Source organism: Lepus europaeus, chromosome 14 (genome assembly GCF_033115175.1).
Source record: "Lepus europaeus isolate LE1 chromosome 14, mLepTim1.pri, whole genome shotgun sequence".
NCBI lineage: Eukaryota > Metazoa > Chordata > Mammalia > Lagomorpha > Leporidae > Lepus > Lepus europaeus.
Genome location: NC_084840.1, coordinates 26,142,709 through 26,162,398, shown reverse-complemented (window position 1 = coordinate 26,162,398; position 19,690 = coordinate 26,142,709). Strand labels below are relative to the sequence as shown.

General features: G+C 40.4%; 1 protein-coding gene across 1 annotated transcript in view; it reads left to right on the top strand.

Annotated features, from left to right (window-relative positions):
• The window catches only part of INTS7 (integrator complex subunit 7), an 82,041-nt gene that overhangs the window by 38,763 nt on the left and 23,588 nt on the right, over positions 1-19,690 (top strand). Inside the window, exons 8-13 of the mRNA XM_062210304.1 lie at positions 2,618-2,735; positions 6,373-6,507; positions 7,992-8,089; positions 10,152-10,391; positions 12,638-12,775; positions 13,759-13,965. Coding sequence (XP_062066288.1) covers positions 2,618-2,735; positions 6,373-6,507; positions 7,992-8,089; positions 10,152-10,391; positions 12,638-12,775; positions 13,759-13,965 — 936 coding nt within the window. The remainder of the gene's footprint in view (positions 1-2,617; positions 2,736-6,372; positions 6,508-7,991; positions 8,090-10,151; positions 10,392-12,637; positions 12,776-13,758; positions 13,966-19,690) is intronic.

The following is a 19,690-nucleotide window of genomic DNA, read 5'->3' as shown; positions in this document are numbered from 1 at the left end:
ATTATTCTTTGTCACTTTTCTGGAACACATCCCCGGTGGCCAGTCCCATTCCAGGGTAAAGACACCCCTATTTAGGCTGACCCAGAAAACAGTAATTCAGGCCAGGACCTCTGGTTGAGCAATGAATTAAGCTAAGTAGACAACAATGATGGCAGTGATGGTGAGTGAGAAAGAGGATTCCTTTTGTAAATATTTTTTTCCTTTTTGTAGATAGGAACAATTATCCTGGTGAGAATAATTTTACAATAGTTGATGTCTTTGAAACAGAATCTTGAGCTAGATTTCATCATAGGAATATGATTGATGTACCATCCCTGGGAAATTTTGTGATTTGCTGTTAAGCTTACTAGTTGGGTCAGTGAGCCCTTAAATCAGTATATATTTACTAAGACCATTTTAGGTACCTAATAATGTATAAGATGACAGAAATCATAATAGAGCATTATGTAATTGAACAATATATAATGTAGCATTAATTTGAGAGGCAGAATGGGGGTGCCCATACCCCAAAGTCAGGAATGCAGTCTAGGTCTTCCATGTGCGTGACAGGACCCTCATTACTTGAGTTATCTCTGTCTCCCAGGGTCTGCATTAGTAGGACCTGAAGTTAGGAGCTGCAGCTGGGAATCAGGCACAGGAACTCTGATGCAGAACATTGACACCTTTTTTTTTTTTTTTTTAAAGATTTATTTATTTATTTATTTGGATTTATGAAGGATCTCTTTAGTTTGACCTCAGTGGAAAGAAGGGACCATCAAAGAAGGATGTACTTTTCTCTGAAGGGAAGAGAGGACTTCACTTTGCTTATGGCCCTGTCTACATGCTGATGGAGTTTGTGGACTCAAAAGGCTTCCATAGCCTTGGCAGCTCATGTCAGGAGCCTCGGGTGATCACTGACGTCCTAAAGAAGAGTGTCAGTTGTTAAATCAACAACAGGAGTCACTGTGCACTTACTCCCCATGTAGGACCTCTGTCCTTAATGAGTTGTACTATGAGAGTGAACTGTAAAACTTGTTTCCAAACAGTACTTTATACTTTGTGTGTGTGTGCAAATTGTTGAAATCTTTCTTAGTACAAAGTTGGTCTTCTGTATATAAAGTTAATTAAAAACAAATCTTAATGACGAATGGGATGGGAGAGGGAATAGGAGGTGGGATGAGAGTGGAGGTGGGAAGGTGGGTATGGGAAGAAGAACCACTATATTTCTAAAGCTGTACCTATGAAATTTGGATTCATTAAATAAAAACTTTCTTAAGATTTATTTATTTATTTGAAAGGCAGAGTTACAGAGAGACAGATCTTCCATCCACTGGGTCACTCTCCAAATGGCCTCAACAGCTGGAGCTGTGCCAATCTGAAGCCAGGTGCCAGGAGCTTTTTCTGGGTCTCCCACGTGGGTGTAGGGGCCCAAGCACTTGGGCCGTCATCCACTGCTTTCTGAGGCCATAGCAGAGAGCTGGATCAGAAGTGGAGCAGCCGTGATTCAAACTGGTGCCCATATGAGACGCCGTCACTGCAGGCTACACCACAGAACCAGCCCCAGAACATTGACATCTTAACTGCAAGGCTCTATGCCCACTCCAACATTTAATTTTTTTTTAAGATTTATTTATTTTATTTGAAACGTAGAGAAACAGAGAGAGAGAGAGAGAGGGAGAGTGGGAGATCTTCTATCCACTGATTTACTCCCCAAATGTCCGCAACAGCTGGGGCTGCGCTATTCTGAAGCCAGGAGCCAGGCACTTCATCCTGGTCTCCCATATGGGTATGGGGCCCAAGTACTTGGGCCATCTTACAGTGCTTTCCCAGGAACATTAGCAGGGAGCTGGATCAGAAGTGGAGCAACTAGGACTAGAACTGGTACCCTGTGCACCACAGGCAGAGGCCTTACCCACTAAGCCCCCTAGACTTTAAATTTTGCTGTGAAACTTTGTGGAATAATGGGCGTTTAATTTAATATGAGTTACTTGCCTGTGTTGCGTGCAGTTGTGATAGAGTCCTGTGGTGCAGGAGGCAGGCGTCATCATACTGTGCGCACGGTTCCTAGTTCACTGCCTTGCGGAAAACACTAGCATCTCGGCGTTGGTGATGCTTTCAGCTGCCTTTGGTAAGAGTAGAGAAAATGACCAGAAGTGGAGGAGTGTTCTTTTTTTAAAATACACACATATGAAATAACTTAAGTATCATAGGTAAACAAAGTCTGGTGAAGGTTTTGGAACAGTTTCACATTTACCAAAAAATGGAAAAGACAGCACAGAGGGTTCCCATGTACCCCACCCTCGTTTTTCCCTGGTACTGACATTTTGCATCAGTATAGTACTTTTGTTATATAAGAACCAGTACACAGATACATTGTTGTTATTCACCAAGCTTTATTTTTATTTGGCTTTCTGTAGATTTTTTCCTAGTGCCCTTTTTCTGTTTCAGAATACCACATTACATTTAGTAACCACGTCTCCTTAGGCTCTTCTAAAGAATTTGGCAGTTTGACTTAGGTTTTTTATCATGGGATAAAGACTTTAATATATAATTTTTCTAAAAGCTAGAAAAATGTAGATGGAGCTGACAGTTTAAAAGTATTGATGTTTTAACATCTACTCATTTCTCTGCTTTTCAGGCACTCTGCGAATGTGCTCTCCAGACTCCCTATGACAGCTTAAAACTGGGGATGTTGTCTGTCCTTTCCACGCTATCAGGGACCATTGCCATCAAACATTACTTCAGCGCAGCACCGGGTGAGGGAGAGCAAGGAGCTACTGTATGCATAATTTGCTGAGTTCTTTTCTCCATGGTTATGTTTCAGGTGTTTCTTCCATAAAGTTTTACAATCAGGGAAAGTTTCCATCTCCTGTGTTACTTGCTGGTAATGTCTTTGAAAATAATTTCTTAATTGATGTCCATGGTGATGAAACCTTGCATCCTTGATCTTAACTCAAGGATATTATTTTTCTAAATGTGTCCTTTTTTGAATTATATGTGGATGAGATACTTTTTTTTCAAATAATTTTTTTGAAGATTTATTTATTTGAAAGTCAGAGTTACACAGAGAGAGGAGAGGCAGAGAGAGAGAGAGAGAGAGGTCTTCCATCCAATGGTTCACTCCCCATTGGCTGCAATGGCCGGAGCTATGCCGATCCAAAGCCAGGAGCCAGGAGCTTCCTCCAGGTCTCCCACGTGGGTGCAGGGGCCCAAGCTCTTGGGCCGTCTTCTACTGCTTTCCCAGGCCATAGCAGAGAGCTGGATTGGAAGAGGAACAGCAGGGACTAGAACCAGCACCCATATGGGATGCTGGCCCTTCAGGCCGGGGGTTAACCCGCTATGCCACAGTGCCAGCCCCGAGATAATGTTTTTAAGGATGCTTAATATAGCTAGTTTTCTTTTGTATGTCTCTCATTCAGAGTGCCCTTTGAATTTTTTTTTTTATTAAACTTTTATTTAATGAATATAAATTTCCAAAGTACAGCTTATGGGTTACAATGGCTTCCACCCTCCCATAACTTCCCTCCCGCCCGCAACCCTCCCCTTTCCCGCTCCCTCTCCCCTTCCATTCACATCAAGATTCATTTTCAATTCTCTTTTTTTTTTTTTCATTTATTAAACTTTTATTTAATGAATATAAATTTCCAAAGTATAGCTTATGGGTTACAATGGCTTCCCCCCTCGCATAACTTCCCTCCCGCCCGCAACCCTCCCCTTTCCCGCTCCCTTTCCCCTTCCATTCGTGTAAAGATTCATTTTCAATTCTCTTTATATACAGAAGATCAGTTTAGCATACATTAGGTAAAGATTTCAACATTCTGCCCATATAGCAACATCAAGTGAAAAAACTACCATCGGATCACTAATTATAGCATTAAATAGCAATGTACAGCACATTAAAGACAGAGATCCTACATAATTTTTTTCAAACTAATTAATTTTCTATGCCATTTCCATTTTAACACCAGGTTGTTTTTTTTTTTTTTCCTTTTTTTTTTTTTCGTTTCCAATTCTCTTTACATACAGAAGATCACTTCACAAAGTGAAAAAACTACCGTTGGAGTACTAGTTATAGCATTAAATAACAGTGTACAGCACATTAAAGACAGAGATCCTACATAATATTTTTTTAAAGTTAATTAATTTTCTATGCCATTTCCAATTTAACACCAGGTTGTTTTTTTTCATTTCCAATTCTCTTTATATACAGAAGATCAATTCAGTATATAATTAGTAAAGACCTCATCAGTTTGTACCCACACAGAAACACAAAGTATAAAAACACTGTTTCAGTACTAGTTATAGCATCACTTCACATTAGACAACACATTAAGGACAGATCCCACATGGGGTGTAAGTACACAGTGACTCCTGTTGCTGACTTAACAATTTGACACTCCTGTTCATGGCGTCAGTAATCTCCCTAGGCTCTAGTCATGAGTTGTCAGGGCTATGGAAGCCTTTAGAGTTCGCTGACTTTGATCTTATTCCAATAGGGTCATAGTCAAAGTGGAAGTTCTCTCCTCCTTTCGGAGAAAGGTACCTCCTTCTTTGATGGCCCCGTTCTTTCCACTGGGATCTCACTCACAGAGATCTTTCATTTAGGTCTTTTTTTTTTTTTTTCCATGATATCTTGGCTTTCCATGCCTACAATACTCTCATGGGCTCTTCAGCCAGATCCGAATGCCTTAAGGGCTGATTCTGAGGCCAGAGTGTTGTTTAGGACATTTGCCATTCTATGAGTCTGCTGTGTATCCCGCTTCCCATGTTGGATCCTTCTCTCCCTTTTTGATTCTATCAGTTAGTATTAGCAGACACTTGTCTTGTTTGTGTGATCCCTTTGACTCTTAGACCTATCAGAGCCATCAGTTGTGAGCTGAAATTGATCACTTGGACTAGTGAGATGGCATTGGTACATGCCACCTTGATGGGATTGTGTTGGAATCCCCCGAGTGCCCTTTGAATTTAAATATATTTCAAAGACCAAGTGGTAGTAAATTTTAAAGCCAAATGTCATATGCTTCCTTTTAGGTGTATATTATCTCTTTGGGTTGTGATTAAAATAAAACTTTACCCCAGCTCAGTAGCACTTTTCTAGTTTCCTGTTAAGATATTCACTCCTGAATGCCTTCATGAATGCCCGAGGAGCTTGCTTACCTAGTAAGCTTCAGACTCGGTTTGCTATTGTTTGCTTCGAGGTATTCCATGGCTTTCTTTTCTAGTCAGTTACTCTGAGTTAAATTCATTAAAGAACAATGATAAAAAAAAGTCTCTCTTTAGTGCTGAATAGCATATGAGCTAATTTACTGGGGTGACTAGCATTCCCTGAGAGGAAGTTAAACAGACCTGACACTCTGTTGGCATGACTGCCTTCCAACTGGGGTACATACATGTGGCCCAGACTCAACTAATAATTTCCATACCACAGACTGAATTGGCAGCCAGTAAAAAGAAGTGGGTTTCCAGAGACCCATTCTGGTGCTGTAGCAGTGACCACAGCAACCTCCATTTTCCATACACTGTGACAGTAAATACGTAGTACCCATGGCAGCATTGTAAGCCAGGACATCGAGTACTTGGTGACAATGGCCACAATAGCTTCACTGGACTAACTCGGGCATGGTTTCTTGGGCTGTCATCTCTCGGTTGCTCTCTGGCCTCACCTTTTTCCTGTGCATTTTCTGCCTTTAGTTTTCCCAGCCTTTCCGGTAACTCTGTGAGGTGCTCTGTGCCAGATATCTGTTGCCATGTAACAAACCTCCCCGGCACTTAGTGGCTGAAAGCCATGACTGTTTTGCTTGCTCTGTGTGAATCAGCCAGGTGGACCGGACTCAGCTGGGCAGTTACACTTGTCTCACCCAATTGTGACTGCAGTCACCAAGAGCCTTGCCCAGGACTTGATGACCTGAGATGGTTTCATTCAGTCTGGAAGCTGGAAGGCTTTCAGCTGTGACTCCTCATCGGTTTTCCATGTGACTCTCAGTGGGCTCACTTGGGCTTGTTTTGTCATGCTGTCAAGGTACTGGCCCCATCCAAAAGAAAGCCCATCAGCACTAAGCATTTTGTAGCTGAAATCCTTTTGAACTCCCCAGACAGAGTCTGTAGTTGTTCTGTCTTTTGCACTGTTTCATAGTCAATTTCTACTTTTATGGGAAAGTCCTACGTTGATTTTAGCTCTTGGTCATTACGAAAATGTTGTCATGTACCTGTTTTAAATACCTTGACAGGAGAAAGAGAAATAGCGATATATATTGATGATGGGATCGAGATAGAAAATTTTGTAGAGGTTTATTGTTCAGGAATTTTTCATAAAGCTAAGAAAATTGAACCTATAAGCTGGACTGCTTTTGCACTGTTTGAGTTACAATCTGCTGCTTTCTTCTGCTTGTTTAGGAAATGTCGGTTCTTCCCCCAGATCCTCTGATTTAGTCAAATTAGCCCAAGAGTGCTGTTACCATAACAACAGGGGCATTGCCGCCCATGGAGTGAGAGTCCTCACCAATATAACTGTCTCCTGTCAAGAAAAAGGTGAGTTTGGTCAGGTCTTGTACTACGTAAGAACTTTGGCTTGAGCTTGGGTAGAATTCCATGTGTTTGGATTTTTAATCTCTTATTCTTTTTAGCCTATTTGCATTGATCCACAAGATGCTTTTTTCCAAATGTTCTGAGAGCAGACTTTCTCAAGGCTACTTAATCCTTATAAAAAATAATTAAAGCACGAGGCCGTTGGAATTGGCTTGTGGAATTAGAGGCGTTCTGGAGCACTGCCTGTTTCCTTCCCCTGCTTACCTCTGTGTGGTGCTGTGATGGGGATTGCTTAGGACTGTACCCTGTACTGTGAGACAGTGTGCCCGCTTACACAACACCTGGAGAAGTTACTTACCAAGGGACTTAAAAAACAAATAATTTCTCTTAGAGGCAAGTGAATTAACAGGGCAATGCAATTAAATTTTCACAGAAGTTGTCTCTAATACATGTAACGTTAAACTGTTGTGTATAATCAAGGAAGATGTGCCAAGAAAATAGTGTACATATTTTATTGTGTTCCTAATATCTTCTGCCCTAAAGACTGAAATTTTTCATGCCCATGTTCTAAAGAAAATGCATTTTGGGAATTCCATCTGTTTCGGTTCTTTTTTAATCTTTATTAAAGACAGCAAGCTCAGCAGTCCCCCTTTCCCCACCAGCCTGCCCCATTGCTTGTTCCTAGTATCTGTGTTTTTCTAGCACTCTGACTTCCAACAGTCTTTATACACTGTTTGCCAAGCTCTATACTCAGGAAACATTTCTTTAATTTGTTTGTTAATTCTGCTTTGAATAATTAAATTTGTTTTATTTTTGGCATAGTAAAGAGTATCTTCTTATCATTTTAACAAAAAACTGATGTGTGTTCTAAAAGCTGACATTGTCTTAAAAGCTAATATATTAAGAACTTTCTAGAACCTTCAGAGAAATCTTAGTCTTATGACCATGAAAAGATGCTGTGGTCCTGCTAATATGTGAGTTATCTAAGGGAGTTCATTATTTGTGGTCAGACTTAAAACATTTTAAGATTATGTGAGGGTCTTCATTACTTTGTAAAAGTGGCTCAACTTTCATTAGAAGCTGAAAAGTATTGCATTCCAGGTAAAAATGGACTGTATAATTTATGTCTGCTTAGGAGGATTAACGCATACTGCACAGTTTGCTGTTCTTAGTATTTTCCTTAGGTAAGCTAGTGATATTATTTCAATTTTGTTTTATTTATAGCCTTGTGACTTTAGCTCTTGATTTGATTGTGTATACTTTTAGAACCTTCAGTATGAGGTAGCACAAATAAAGAAGTCTGAAGATAGCCTTTACATTTCAGAAGTAATGCCACATGTACTTTTTTTGAGGAAGATTAGCTTTATTCATTTAAGTGTTTCCTATATCTTGAGTTTCTTGATGTTTTTTTCTTCTATGTATCTGTGTATTTATTTTACTTCCCTCTACTTGACTACCAAAATCTTAGTATACTATTTTTTTTCTAGATCTTTTGGCGCTGGAACAAGATGCTGTCTTTGGATTGGAATCACTTCTGGTACTTTGTAGTCAAGATGATAGTCCAGGTGCTCAAGCCACTTTAAAGGTGAAAATATGGTTTATTTTTATACAGTGATTATTTTTATTACTTAGGTGGGGGATTGTCAGTCTTCTAGTAAAGTCACATAGTCAGTATTTTAACTTTTGCTGGTCTTATTCTCTGTGTCACAGATTCTCATCTCGGCCATTGTATAGCAAAAACAGCCATGGAGAGTATGTTTAAGGTGTTGATGGTGAGGCCTGGGTTCTAATAAAACTTTATTTGTAACAAACAGCCAGGAGCTAGATTTGGCTTACAACAATACTCAAGTCAACTCCTGGCTTAAACAAACATCTACTCTTGATCTTCATTTTGAAAACTTGGTTTGTTGAATGGTCCCAAAAGGTAGACATGATAGAATATGAGCTTTGGCTCATTTTACCATCAGCTGACAGCACACATTAAGTTGGATATGTACATTTGATGGTCCTAGACAATATAAAACAGTTAAATTGCCAGAACTCCTGTCTTTGTAGAAAGACTGTAAAGTAACACTGGTAAAACCTGATGAAATCACTGCAGGTGGATTCACGATGATATAAATGTTTATTAATTTCCTGAGTATAGAAGCCATAATTCATAAGCCAGCAAAGTATTAATGTAAATAATTTTCACCTTCACTTAAATGCAGAAGTTCTTTTTGAGATGTTCAAATGTGAAATGAGACTACTCTCATTGGACTGAAACATGAAATACAGTTTGTGAAGGTGCAAAATTCATAACAAAGAACAGTTAATAGAAGTAAAAGCTATTGGAGAATGTAGGAATTTTGCTTGTGTCAGATGAGTTTGACTCATTTTAGCATATTAAAAAAGATGTGTTGTCTTGGTGATTAACAATAAAGATAGTAGCATTGTTAACAAACCTTGTAATCAAAAGGTTGCAAAAGGGAATAGGCAACGTGTGTTTGTCAGCATATTCTGAGGGGATCTCAGGGTCTCTTTGGGATCGCAATTCATTTGGATGTGTCAAAGTGAGGATTTCTGGATTTCTAGTTTGTAGACTTCATTTGAGAAATGAGAGAAAATTAAAAGCGTTTCCCTCACTTCAATGCACTTAGCTCAACTGGGATATCTTTTAAAACTAAATTTTCAGTAACTCCAAGACACATGCATAAACACAAAGGTAATTCATTAAGTTTGGAATTGATGGATCCCAGGAATTTATATTTTTATTATCATCTAAAATGTCAGTAGTAGTAGCATTTAGTTTTACATGTATTTGCCTCTCAGCATTCCTCGTGCTTTTCAATTTTTTAAATTGTCTTAGGTTTCAATACATGGTTGATGTTCAAGGGTACTTCAAAAATTTATAGAAAATGGAATTAAAAGATTGGGGCTGATGTTGAGGCACAGCAGGTTAAGCCATTGCCTGCGATGCCAGCCTCCTGTATTGGTTCGAGTCCTAGCTGCTTTGCTTCTGATGCAGCTCCCTGCTGTTGCACCTAGGAAAGCAGTGGAGGATGACCCAGAGCCCATCCCAGCCACATGGGACACTCAGATGGAGTTTCAGACTCCTGACTTCTACCTGGCCCAGCCCTGGCCATTGCAGTCATTTGGGAGTGAATGAGCAGATGGAAAATCTCTCTCTGTTCTTCTCTCTATATATCTCTGCCTTTCAAATAAATAAATCTTTTAAAAAATAAAAGAAGTTTATTTTGATACAAAAAATATTTGAAATCCTTGCATAGTATTTTCATAAAATGCATTTTCTGTGAGCTTGAAGACCTTTTATATGTACAGATTTAAGAATTTTTGCGGCTAAATAAACGTTTTTGTTGATTCCATTTCCCTTGAACTTTATGAAGTAGCTTCCTGCAGCCTTGACTTGTTTAATAGTCTTAGCTTGAAATAAATGATTATTGTACAGCCCTGATTTGTTTTAAGCACAGCATACCTCACAAATCCTAATTTGAGATTCAATACATCAGGTGTTTCTTCTGAAGAAAAATCTTATACCTAAGAAAAACCTTCCCCTTGATTTTTCTGAGTTAACATGTATAAAGTTCTTTTCTTTACAGCCTCATTTAATGCCTTCACACTATAACTAGTCTCTTATTTTTATACAGATTGCTTTAAACTGTATGGTGAAGTTGGCCAAGGGCAGGCCCCATCTCAGCCAGTCAGTGGTTGAGACCTTGTTGACTCAGCTGCACAGTGCTCAGGATGCTGCCCGGATCCTGATGTGCCATTGCCTGGCAGCCATTGCTATGCAGCTGCCGGTGCTGGGCGACGGGATGCTCGGGGACCTCATGGAGCTCTACAAGGTGATCGGACGATCAGCCACAGATAAGCAACAAGAGCTTCTGGTGAGACACCAATTTTAAAAACTTAACTGTAGTTGACTAGGATCTAGTCCAGATGGAGTTACCTTAAGAAGTAAACACTACCGTTTGATTTTACTTAAAAAGCAAAATAGGGTGGGACATTTGGTACAGCAGGTACAGTGTTGTTCGGGACACCGCATCTCATATTGGAGTCTTGGGTTCAAGGCCTGGCTCTGCTTCAGATTTCAGCTCCCTAGTTGTGTGTACCCTGGGAGGCAGCAGGGATGGCTCAAGTTCTTGGATCTCTACCACCTACGTGGGAGACTAAGATGAATTTCTGGGCTTCTGACTTCAACCTGACCCTGCCTTGGCTGTTGTAGGCATTTGGGGAGTGAACCAATAGATGGGAGATTTCTGTCTCTCTTTTTCTCTGCCTTTCAAAATGTTTTCTTATACAAAACAGTTTAATTACTTGAGAAAATATGTTCAAAATTTAGTGCTAATAATGGCCATAAGTTAGCCGAAATTCCTGTTTTTTGTTACAAGAGCTGTTGAGCTGTTTGCAACCAAATTTAGGCTCCTATAGACTATAGGGGTAGGAAAAGATAGGTGGTTAGAAAGAAGCAGAAACTAGGCATTCTGTAAAATGATGTTTAGTAAAAAGTTCTCCAAAGCTGAGAGTAGACTGTATTCTAAACAGTCGTAAGATAGATGAAAGCTATGAAGTGGCCGTTCCATATTACTTCTATTCATTTGAATTTAGGGCCTGGGAGGAAGCTTAATGAAATTAGGCAGGCATTCAGCATAGCAGTTAAATCACCATTTGAGATAGCAGTGTCTGTATAGGAGTGCCTGATTTTGTGTCCTGCCGCCACTCCCATTTCCTGCTACTTCACACTCTGGGTGGCGGCAGGAAATGGCTCCAGTACTTGGATTCCTGCCTTCCATGTGGGAGACTTATATTGTGTTCTGAATTCCTGGCTTTGCTCTCACACAGCATTGGCTCTTGTGGACATTTGGGAAGCAAACCAGCAGATGGAAGATCTCTCTTTGTCTTTGCCTTTCTAATAAATAAATATAAAATTTTTTTAAAGAATGAAATTATACTTTCAAGACTGCTCTATTGTAAAAAATTGACCCATGCTGTCAGAGATTACTCTGATGAGCAAATGGCAACATTGGTGGTAATGATCTCATGTGGTTATCAACAACATGGGTGAATCTTCGTATGTATCAGCTTTGGAATATTAACAGGCAGTTAGCCAAGTTTATTTTTATTGAAGTGGCATTTTGAATTAATGTCCTTTTTCCCTTTTTTTGTTAGTACTACCCTAAGGAAAATTTTAATTAAGAAACATAGCGTTCAAAAAAATACAAGGAACAATATAGTGAGAACTCTTGCACTCATCATGTAGCTTAAGAAGAAAGTGTTAGGCCAGCGTCGCGGCTCACTAGGCTAATCCTCCACCTGCGGCGCCGGCACACCAGGTTCTAGTCCCAGTCGGGGCGCTGGATTCTGTCCTGGTTGCTCCTCCTCCAGTCCAGCTCTCTGCTGTGGCCTGGGAAGGCAGTGGAGGATGGCCCAAGTGCTTGGGCCCTGCACCTGCATGGGAGACCAGGAGGAAGTACCTGGCTCCTGGCTTCGGATTGGCACAGTGCGCCGGCCGCAGCGTGCCAGCCGTAGTGGCCATTGCAGGGTTGAACCAACAGAAAGGAATACCTTTCTCTGTCTCTCTCTCTCTCACTGTCTAAATCTGCCTGTCAAAAAAAAAAAAAATGAAGAAAGTGTTGCTAATACAGTTGAAACCCACTGTGTCCCTCCCTGTTAGCATCTTCTCCCTTCTTTGAGAAGTAACCCCATTCTAAATTTGGAATTATTCCTTTACATTGTATACTTTTATTATGCATGTATTTGTAGAATTATTTTACATAATTTTAACTTTATGTAAATGTTATACTACATGTAATCTTTTGCATTTTGCCTGTTGTGTTAAGTATATCTCATTTATTCTTTTCACTGCTGTGGAATATTTCATTGCATGATGATATTAGAATTTATTTAGCTGTGTTTATGGACTATCTCAACATTTGCTATTCTAGACAGTGCTGTAAGTCATTGGAATAAATTGCTGAATGACCTCAAAATGAGAAATTAAATATCAGTAGAAAACAAATTTTATTATTTTTAAATGAGTTTGAATTAATTTTTCTCCCTTTGGATAGGTTACCTGTGACATTGAATACACTTATATAATTCTCTTGGCTTTCTTACTTCTTGCCCTTGTTAGGTGAGTTTGGCTACTGTAATTTTTGTTGCCAGTCAGAAAGCATTGTCTGCTGACGTAAAGGCAGTGATTAAGCAGCAGCTTGAAAGTGTCTCCAATGGCTGGACTGTGTACCGGATTGCCAGGCAGGCTTCCCGAATGGTACGTATTACCCTTCAACATGAACTGGATGGTGGGCGTGGCAGGTCATGCTCTTAGGTCACGTGGTTATTAGTCATAGTCAAATCTGAAAATAAGAAGTACTTTTTAGTCAAGGATTTAAATGATGAGAGAAATGATTTTTAAAATCATTTTTAAAATGATGGTGTATATATTGCTGGTATACGTCAGTGTTAGGAAGAAGTTAAGACCCAAGCTCCTTCTGACCGTAGATTGTTAGTGTCACTTTGATTTTGCCCTGTACTGTCACAACCAAGGCCTCCTCCCACCATCCATCTTTATCCATGAGTACAGCTCATTTTCTTCCTTTTCTCTTCCCCACCTATTGTTCTTAAGTGGAATAAAGTTCCAATGTGTTGTACTCCTCTCAGCCATATGGCAAGTCCAACAATTTTTATTAATTTAATTTGAGAAGAAGTACAGAGTTTTTAACACAGAAATACTGAGGGCTAAGCCAAGAGAACAAAATGTTATAAGGATTACTCTAGGAGATTGAAGCGCATCTTCTCAATTTTACATTATTTCTGAAAAGGAGAGAGCAGTGCTGTTGGCAAGTCTTTCATTACCCCAAACGGTCCCACGCATCCAAGCATTGCAGGGCATTGAGCATCCCTGGCCTGCAGGCATTAGATGGCATTCACAGTTCCTCCTGGGGTTCCCTTCACCCCACAAAATAGCTTACCCAGAATGAAGTACAGGAAGTATACTGCCTATATTTTGGACTGAAATTCTAGATGTGAGTTGTAGTGAATTCCATCTGTTTTCTCCTTGGAACGGTTTGAGTAGAGAACCTCAGGCGTTGTGTTGCGTAAGAGTAGCTCAGCATATTTTCTGAGAAGAAATACTGAGAGTGAGACACAGGATTACATAATGTGAAGATGAGGTTTGGGAGGTTTTTTTTAGCTGCTGCATCAGCTCTTTCAAATATAAGACCCTCACCATGTGCCCCGTCTTCTTTTTTTTAGGGTAATCACGACATGGCCAGAGAGCTTTATCAGAGTTTGCTGACTCAGGTCGCCTCAGAACACTTCTACTTTTGGCTGAATAGTTTGAAGGAGTTCTCACATGCAGAACAGTGTCTCACTGGGTTGGAAGAGGAGAATTATAGCTCAGCACTTTCTTGCATTGCTGAGTCTTTAAAATTCTACCACAAAGGGATTGCTTCCTTAACGGTAAGTCCTCTTAATTCTCCCTTGGTGATGAGACTTTTGAGAGAATTCTCTCCCTTCTCTTTTTGGATTGTCCTATTTTTAACTACCTTGAGAATTACCTGCTAATATCAAAATAATGAATAGGAAAGAATAGGAAAGCAAGCCTTAGTTCTCTCCTCTTTTTAACATTCATAGACTGATGAAAGTCTATCATTCTGTTTTTTATAACACACTGGGGACCACATGGAAAGAGGATCGCTGAATCTGTGCAGAAAGGATAAGTGTGAGGAAATCAGATCCACCTCTCCACATCTTAGTGAGATCCTAGCCGGGGTCAATGCCACCATCACACAGAAACCCTGCCCTTATCTCATGCTGGCATTTATTCAAAGTAATAGAGTCAAGGATTACTTAGGAGACTGGATGTATACTTTTTACCCCACTGAGGTAGACTATTCCAAATTAACTATTGGCCAGGAACAGTTGTTATTTTCTCTGCCAAAAAAGTGAAAAGGTTGTAAAGAGGACAGACCTTTTAGCATTTTGTATGTTTCTTTAAAATTCAACTCCTGGCCGGCACCGCGGCTCACTAGGCTAATCCTCCGCCTGTGGCGCCAGCACCCCAGGTTCTAGTCCCGGTCGGGGCGCTGGATTCTGTCCTGGTTGCCCCTCTTCCAGGCCAGCTCTCTGCTGTGGCCCAGGAGTCCAGTGGAGGATGGCCCAAGTCTTTGGGCCCTGCACCTGCCTGGGAGACCAGGAGAAGCTCCTAGCTCCTGACTTCAGATCAGTGTGGTGCACCGGTCGCAGTGGCCATTTAGGGGGTGAACCAACGGCAAAAGGAAGACCTTTCTCTCTGTCTCTCTCTCTCACTGTCCACTCTGCCTGTCCAATAAATAAATACATAAATAAATAAATAAATAAAAATTCAACTCCAAAGTAAAAACCCATCATCTAAAAATGAGCATTTTCTGTATCAGTACAAGGGGGTTTTTCCCCCTTAAAAGTAAAGAGGGTATATATAATCAACAGTAAACATTTATTAAGTATAGTTAAAGTATACTTAAACATTTTTTAAGTATAGTCACACAACTTTAAAAATTGTATGTATCGAGATGGAGCCAAAACAGGTGACACGGAAGAGACAATATTAAGAGTGCTGTGATTTGCATATTTGTTGAAATGTAATTTGTTTGCTAGGATTGATTGGTAACTGTTTAAAACAGGAGTACAGACAGGCTCTTCTCCATTTAAAGGGTAGCATTGTCTACCTTGATTCTTTCCTCTTGATTATTCTGGGAAGAGATTGTCGCTGCCAATATCAGGCTGATAAATAGCTCAGAAAATTAAAGATGCAATTATTGGTTGGTTCAAATCAATGAAGTAATTTCATTTTCTAGTTTATGGGGAGCAGAAAATTATTAATCATTCAGTACAATAAATAGTAAGAACTGTGGAACAGGCACACAAGTGACATAGTTGGAGTTCAGTTTCTGAAAAACTGTTGAATATCTAATACCTTCCTAATGATTTGTGTGATAGTGTGTATTTAATGAGGCTTGAAAGTGATTAAGGACTGAATTCTGACATATGAAGAAAGCACTTGATTAACAGACAGGAAACCCTGGCCTTACTCTCTTTCCTGCTTGTTAACACAGTATGACCCTAGGTAGATCATTGGGCCTTAGATTTTCTCCTTTTGAAATGAGGTGTTTTTTTTTTTTTTTTTTTTTTTTCTTAAATCAGCAGATTGTATGCACTGGCTGTGTGCAAACATTGGGCTTCAAGAACAGGAGTAGGGAAAAAGATAGGAAGTGGTTCTCTACTTGAGAGTAACCTAGAAAGGGCAGGCCATGAGATCCTCATAGTCATTGGGATCTGCCCGCAGTTCTGAGTATGCTGTCAGTTTATTGAGGATTTTTTTTCTCTCTTTTTAAAGATTTATTTATTTATTTGAAAGGCAGAGTTACAAAGAGAGAGAGGGAGAGAGGTATTCTATCCACTGGTTCACTCCCCAAGTGGCCACAACAGCCAGGACTAGGCCAGACTGAAACCAAGAGCTAGGAGCCTCTTCTGGGTCTCCCATGTGGGTGCAGGGGCTCAAGGACTTGGACCGTCCTCCACTGCCTTCCCAGGTGCATTAGCAGGGCACTAGAACAGAAGTGGAGCAGCTGAGACTGGAACCAGCGCCCATATAGGATGCTGGCACTGCAAGCCATGGCTTCAACCCACTAAGTCATAGTGCTAGCCCCTGAGAATTTTTTAAAAATCTGTTCACTTGGGGCCGGCACTGTGGCTCAACAGGTTAAAGCCCTGGCCTGAAGTGCCGGCATCCCATATTGGCGCCAGTTCTAGTCCCAGCTGCTCCTCTTCTGATCCAGCTCTCTACTATGGCCTGGGAAAGCAGTAGAAGATGCCCCTAGCCCTTGGACCCCTGCACCACCCGCATAGGAGAACCAGAAGAAGCTCTTGGCTCCTGGCTTCAGATCGGTGCAGCTCCAGCCGTTGCGGCCATTTGGGCAGTGAACCAGTGGATAGAAGACCTCTCTCTCTGCCTCTCTCTGTAACTCTGTCTGTCAAATAAATAAAATAAATCTAAAAAAAAAAAATCTGTTCATTTGACAGATGTGGATCTGACAGTTGCTGAGTGGATATGCTCATGAGCTGTTACCTTTTGGCATGAATGATTCATACCTTAGATTGTATGAAGGTCATGCCTTTTACCCACATCAGCTAAACTAAGCAAGAGAAATTGAACTCTGTGCTTACAGAGACCCTATAGCAACATTAGATGTTTGATTTCCTACAGTGATGAGTTGCCTTGCTTCCTAAGAATAAAAATTGTGTTTTATTAGCTTTCTGTGCTGTACAATGAATTACTACAAATGTAGTATCTTAAACAATACTAATTTATTATTTCAGTGTCTGTGGCTCAGAAATCCAGACACGGCTCAATTGAGTCCTCTGTTCATGCTGTCACAAAGCTGCATTCAGGGTGTGTGCCAGGGTCAGTCCTAGCTATCACTAGGACTCAGGATCCTCTTCTAAGCTTGTGCCTGTTGGTAGAACTTAACCTAAATTATGTTACTACGGTTTATCTTTTTTAAAAAAAATAGGTATTTTATTTATTTGAAAGGCAGAGTTACAAAAAGAGGGGGAGAGACACAGAGAGAGATATCTTCCATCTGCTGATTTACCCCTAAATGGCCACAACAGCTGGGGCTGGATCAGGCTGAAGCCAGGAGCTTCTTCTGGGTCTCCCATATGGGTGGCAGGGGCCCAGGGACTTGGGCCATCTTCTGCTGCTTCCCCAGGCCATTTGTCTTTTTAAAGGTTTATTTACTTATTTGAAAGTAAGAGTTACAGAGAGAGGTGGGGGGAGAGAGAGTGAAGTCTTTTATCTGCTGGTTCACTCCCCAGGTAGCCACAATGGCCAACCCTGAGCCAAGCTGAAGCCAGGAGCCAGGAGCTTCATCTAGGTCTTCCACATGGGTGGCAGGGACCCAAGCACTTGGGCCATCTTCTGCTGAATGGGATGTTGGCAGCCCAGGCGATGGCTTTACCATGCTACACCACAACACCGCCCCAAGACTTGTGTAGAACTGTGGGTCAGTTTCCCTGCTATATACTTTTGCATCATATGAATATACATCAGTTTATTTTCACATTCCAGTGTTAAACACTTTGATTTTTCCATGTGTTTTGCTGTTATTTATGGTACTGGTCTAAATGTTCCTCCAGATATCTTTTGATACACTGATGCAAAGGTTTTGTATTTGACAATGTCTGGAGCCTGTTGTGGTTATCACACCTTGAGAAAGTGTTGCTGGCTTTTAGTACACAAAAGCCAGCGATGCTGCTAAGCATGCTATAATGCCCAGAACCAGCGCCCCTCCACAAAGAATTATTCCATGGAAAATGTCAGTAGTGCTGACCTCTATCAGAGTTGTGTATCTGCCCCTTGCTTCAATTTGGAAGTGTATAGGGATATTACTGTGTACAGTGATAGACGTTTAAGAAGTACGGTTGTCCATCTATTAGTGGTAGATTCTGTTCTGGGAACTTCATCAGTATGCAATTTCATCGTTGTGGGAACATCTCAGGGTGTACTCACACAAACTAAGCTGGTTATGATGTCATCTAGGTGATGTAGTCCAGTGGGATCCCTATCACATATGTGGTCTGCTATTGATGGAAACATATGTGGAAACATCATTATGCAACATGTGACTGTGTTGCTGCTGGCTGTAATGGTCAGCGGCCAGAGATGCTGAACCCCTGAATTGCTAAGAGCATTCCTGCCCCTATTCAAAGATGCTTCTCTGAGATATGACCCTAAAAGTAGAATTGCATGGGTTATGTGCATCTTCAAATTAACTAGCTAATATCAGGATCTTTTCCTAACTTGTTTTATAAATTTGTAATCCTCCCAACAGTATGTCAGGGTTTCTGTTGCTCTGCATTTCCCCCTTTATATCGAGTTTGATTGGCTTTTTCCCAGATTACCAATATGATTAGTTTGTTTCATGTTTGGCCATGTATGTTTCTTGCTTTTGTTTTTGTTTTTGTAAAATTTCTGCTGAGGATTTTTGTTTATTTTCCTATGAGTTCGTCTTTTATTTCTGATTTGTAAGAGTTCTTTATATGATCTGAATACTAATCTTTTGTGAGTTAAATGAGATGCAAATTGTAACCAATGGGATTTTTCCTGCTTTTTAAAAATGGTTGCTGAATAGCAGTTCTTAATTGTAACATAGTATATGACATTGATCTTCATGATTTATGGTTTCAAGACATTTTGTAGTTTTATTTTGATTCTGGCTTTGGTCAGCATTATGTTTGTATGATTCATTTACGTTTTTCTTTTATACTGCAGCCATTTGTTCATTTTCCTTGCTGTATGGTATTCCATTGGATGATGGCTACAAATCCGGTTGTTGTTTTTTTTAAGATTTTATTTATTTATTTTGAGTTGTAGAGTTACAGAGATAGAAAGGGAGATACAGAGATAAAGGTCTTCAATCCGCTGGTTCACTCCTGAAATGGCCACAATGGCTGGAGCTGGGCCTATCCGAAGCCAGGAGCTAGGAGCCTCTTCCAGGTCTCCCACATGGGTGCAGTAGTCCAAGGACTTGGGCCATCTTCCACTGCGTTTCCAGACCATAGCAGAGAGCTGGACTGGAAGAGAAGTAGCCAGGACGTGAACCAGTGCCCATATGGGATGCCAGTGCCTCTGGTGTTAGACTTAGCCTACTAGGCCACAGCGCTAGCCCCAGATCTGTTCTTTATTTATTGTTGAACATTTGGATTATTTACACTTTATTAAGAATACTTCCATTAAGAACATTGTTACACACATCTTTGGGTATCAGTGGTGTGCATTTATTCTGAAATATAATAATTTTTCATAGGGCATGCTTAGGTTCAACTTTAGTTAAGTTCTGCCAGTCAGTTGCCCATGGTGGGTTCCAGCTAATTCAAACTATCACCAGTAGTATGTGCAAGTAGTTTTTTTACTTGAGGGGAGGAGTTCTTTTGTTCCTTGTGTCATAAGTTGATGACTTACCAGTTTTGGAACATGTGGCTCTTATCTCTTCTGGTGCTATTTCTGTCCCTTTTTCATGTTGATCAAATACACCCATGTTAATCATTTGTACTACATCTCATATTTCACATGCTTTTCTACATTTTCCAACTTTTTCTCTCTCCAAGCTTCGTTCTGTTTTCTTCTGACTTGTCTTCTAGTTCA